The sequence below is a fragment of the Bison bison genome, unplaced genomic scaffold (genome assembly GCF_000754665.1).
Source record: "Bison bison bison isolate TAMUID 2011002044 unplaced genomic scaffold, Bison_UMD1.0 scf7180017864365, whole genome shotgun sequence".
Lineage (NCBI taxonomy): Eukaryota > Metazoa > Chordata > Mammalia > Artiodactyla > Bovidae > Bison > Bison bison.
Genome location: NW_011494937.1, coordinates 1176120 through 1180171, shown reverse-complemented (window position 1 = coordinate 1180171; position 4052 = coordinate 1176120). Strand labels below are relative to the sequence as shown.

At 62.4% G+C, this 4052-nt stretch overlaps 1 protein-coding gene across 1 annotated transcript in view; it reads right to left on the bottom strand.

Moving 5' to 3' along the window:
* Nucleotides 1–4052, bottom strand: part of LPHN1 (latrophilin 1) — a 49874-nt gene that overhangs the window by 9519 nt on the left and 36303 nt on the right. The window contains exons 6-11 of the mRNA XM_010855512.1: nt 3195–3995; nt 1872–2186; nt 1032–1135; nt 566–751; nt 165–203; nt 1–14 (exon numbers count right to left, since the gene is read on the bottom strand). Of these exons, the coding sequence (XP_010853814.1) occupies nt 1–14; nt 165–203; nt 566–751; nt 1032–1135; nt 1872–2186; nt 3195–3995 (1459 nt within the window). The remainder of the gene's footprint in view (nt 15–164; nt 204–565; nt 752–1031; nt 1136–1871; nt 2187–3194; nt 3996–4052) is intronic.

The window sequence follows — 4052 nt, the reverse complement described above, 5'->3', positions numbered from 1 at the left end:
GTCTCCACCACAGCCTGCAAGTGTGGCGGGGCAACGCTGCGACTCCCGCTCTGTCCCTCAGTCCCTCCAGCTGGGCTCCGCACCCCCTTCTCGGAACCTCTATCCCCCGGTGCCTCCTGGGGCCAGCCCCACTCACTCAGGAGACAGGAGCTCCTGGGCCTCACCTTGATGTAGTCCTTGCAAGTTCTCTCCCGCTTGTGCATCTGGGGAAAGAAGGAGGTGGGGTGAAGGCTGGTCTCCCAGCCCCTCTCCTTGAACCCTGACACTCACGTCTGGGCACCAGAGAGATTCCTCTTCTGTCTCTGCCACTGACCTGGGGCTAGCCCATGAGCAAGAGCCATTGCTAAGGGAGCCCCCGCGCCCCCAGGACCATCCAGGAGGGAGTCCCGGCCGGCCTGGGCTCCCCCCAGGACCATCCAGGAGGGAGTCCCGGCCGGCCTGGGCTCTGTCTCGCCTTCTCCTCTCCTGGCCGTGGATGGCTGCCTGGCTTTGCAGTGCCAGGCTGGGTGTCTCCCAAGTTCCTAGGGCGGTGCCCCTGCCCCACGGCCCCTGCCGCCAGGCCCACCTTGTTGTAGTTCTTGCCGGCCGACTCGCGCTCAATGGGCCGCAGCGCCTGCAGCTGGGCATCCAGAATGTCCAGCAACTGCTCCATCAGCTTCACAGAGGAGGACACATCACCCGCGTAGATGGAGCCCCGGGTGTGGCGGGCCAGCTCGCTGGCAATGTTGGCCGCGTTCTCCCCACTCTTGATCTGCAGGAGGCAGGAGGGGGAGCCCCCGGTCTCGTCAGGGACCATCCTGCTTCTCTCTCCACACACCCAGCCTGCTCAGCCCCTCTCATCCCTCTCTGCGGTCCCTTCTCCCTGCCTGCCCTGGCCCTCCCCATCTGTCTGTCCCCTCTGGAGACTAGGGGTGGACCCCGGCCTGTCTCCCCAGGAGTTCCACCGCCCCCCGCTGTGCCCTGTGCCTGGGCACCCAGGGCCAGCAGGGTAAGCATGTGTGCCTATCTGGGGGTGGGGTGGCTGCTGGTACCTTCTGGGCCACCTGGTTGACCCAGGGGGAGGTGCAGTTGCTGAGGTCAGGGCCCCGGGGATTCCAGAGCCCCAGGGCTGGTAGACACTGGAAGGAGGCAATTCCTGTAGGGACAGACACACAGGAACAGAGAAGGGAGCCACGGGGAGGGAGAGGGGAATGGGCCAGAGCAGGAAAAAGGAGATGGCAGAGAGAGGGGGACGAGCAGGTGAGGGAAGAGGTGAGGGGGCACGGAAGACCGGACATGAAACAGGCCAGACAGTCAAAGAGAGGTGTCACTCTGAAATGACATGAGCCGCCCACTTCCCCTAAACCCTCCCTCTCGGCTCCTCTTCCAGCTTGGCCTACCACGGTCAGAGCCTTCCGGTCAAGCCTACCTTGGAAGCCCCACCACGCCTCTCGCAAAGCCTCTCTGACCCTTCCCTCGGATCCCTGGAGCCTGTGGTCCCGGCCCTGCCTTCTCTGGTGTGTCAGCTGCTGTGTCCTGACCCCCAGCAGCTCCTGGGCCTGTGTCCATTTCGGTCCGAGGCCAGGACTCAGGTTACCTCCCAGGGGCTCCCTGCAGGGTCCATCCAGGGCTTTGCATGGCAGGTGCTTAGAATTGCAGGAGGGGACAGGGGTGGAGCAAGGGGCACTAACTGAGCTGTGACTGTGCCCTGGGGACACAGCTGCAGACATGAAGCATGACCCTTGCATACAGCCCACTTTGGCAGGGAAGGTGGACAGGTAAGTGCATCCAAGCTGAGTTAGGGGCATGTCCCCTGTCCCTTTCCTGGCCAGGCCAGCAGTGGTCATTCCCCAAGCCAGCTGCAGCAAAGGTCACCTAGGCTCGGCACTCACCTCGAGTCCCCTTGGGGCAGGGCCTCTCCACCAGCATGCCCTGCTGGGTGGCCGGCCATTGGACCCGCCGCACCTCTCGAGGTTCACAAAAGAGTTCTGGGGACACGTGCAGATTGGGGGCAGGGGGCCGCCGGGTGCTGGGGGCCGGGGCAGTGGCTGGAGGTAGGTCAGGTCCCAGCTGGTTGATGGCACCCACGGGGTGCGTGGTGAGGGGTGCTCGGCGGAGCGGGGTGGTGGCTGCTGGCGAGGCTGTGCTCGTCAGGGGTGTGGGCCGGGCTGTGGTGGTTGTGCTGAGGGGTGGGGAAGTGGCTGGGCCTGGAAGGGAGAGGGGACACAAGATGCGGTTACCCCCAGGGTTGGTCTCCCACTAGGTCTGAGAGATCTCCCCTAGCCCCTCTCTGCCCAGAGGCCCCATGCACCCCTGGGACTATACAGCGTCAGAAGGTGGCAGAAATTTGTCCTCTGAGGTCTGAGAGCAACTGCAGAGGACAAGCCAGGAAGGCAGTGTTGCAGGCTCCCACCCTCATGCTCCTCTTACTCTGGGCTCTCTGGCCTGGCCACGTCCCTTCCCTCTGGGGACCTCAGTTCCCCCTTTTTTATTCGAGGGGACTCTTCTTGAGCTGTGGGGCTGCACAGAGCTGGTTTAGGGTGGCCGAGGGGTTAGAATGAGACTGCCGAGGGATTCCCAATCCTAGTCAATATCAGCAGTTCAGCTTTGCTGTTTTACTGGTACTCCCACCCAAGACTGGGGTTGAAGGGGCTCCAGGGCTCAAAACGGCCTTAGGAGAGTGCAGCTTGGCTAAAAGCCCAGAGTCCTTGGTCTAGCTTCTCAAATAAGCAAGCTAGCTAGTCTCACATCCACCCAGTGCTTGTGTATATGAAAATCGCTCAGTTGTGTCCAACTCTCTGAGACCCCCATGGACTGTAGCCTGCCAGGCTCCTCTGTTCATGGAATTCTCCAGGCCAGGATATTGGAGTGGGTAGCCATTCCCTTCTCCAGGGGACCTTCCTGACCCAGGGATCGAACCCAGGTCTCCCACATTGCAGGCGGATTCTTTACCATCTGAGCCAGCAGGGAAGCCCACCCAGTGCTTGGGTTTCCTCATCTGTAAATGAGGCAACAGTAAGCCCTGGCTCTCAGACTGCAAGGATCAGAGGAGTTAATTGGAAAGTGCTGAAAACAGCCTGTCCTGTTGCTACCTCTGTGACCTCCAGGGTTCCCTTGAACGCACCTCCAGGTCCTCTAGGAGCTCAGAGTGCACCCCCCTCCGCTTGAGACCCAGGGGCAGGGGCTGTTGGGGAGTGAACTCGAGCTGTCCTCACCCGCACTAGGGTCGGGCGGCCCAAACTCCAGGCTATAGCGCACCACAAAGTAGTTGTTCCAGACATAGAGCTGGTTGTCGCGAGGGTTATAGTCAACAGAGGAGACGAACTGGTAGGGGTTGGGAAAGGCCAGGCTCACAGGCTCCTCACGGTTGGCGTTGGTGTTGAAGGCGTAGTCCACGCGGTTGCCGGCTGCCTCGCTGTCGTCGTCCACGTACACGGAGCGCAGCACGTACAGGACGCCGCACACCATGAAGGCGTTGGACGCGGAGCGCTTGTCGTAGCCGGTCTCCCACGTGCCCTCGAAGCGCAGCGTGTAGGGGTTGAGTTGGCTCACCACCAGCCGCCCGTTGTTGCCCTCAGTAGCGTAGATGACCCACAGCCCGTTCTCATCCACTGCCAGGTCGATGTCGGTCTTGCCCCCCCAGCGGTAGGGCGAGGTGTCGTGGTAATTGGCTGTGTTGATGACCGTCTCCCCGCTCTTGATGCGCGTGCGCAAGTCGTACTTGACGATGTTGCGCGTGCGCTCCTTGTTGTAGAAGACGGCGCCGTCGTAGACCACGAAGCCCGTGCCGTCTACGCGGTTGGGCAGGCGATAGGTGGTGGTGTGGCGCGCTGCCACGTAGTCCTCCCACGAGGCGTACTCGGTCAGCGTGTCCGTGCGGTAGGGGATCCACGGCATGACGTAGATGCGGTCACCTGCCTGCAGCGGGTCCTTGCACCATGCACCAGACTGGTGCTCCGAGATCGGGGTTGAGGTGGGCTCCAGCACCTTCTGCAGGGTCCCTGGGCACACGAAGACTGGGTCGGGCGGGGAGGGGCAGGGAGGACACAGGGAGAGGAGGAGGAGCGGGGGGC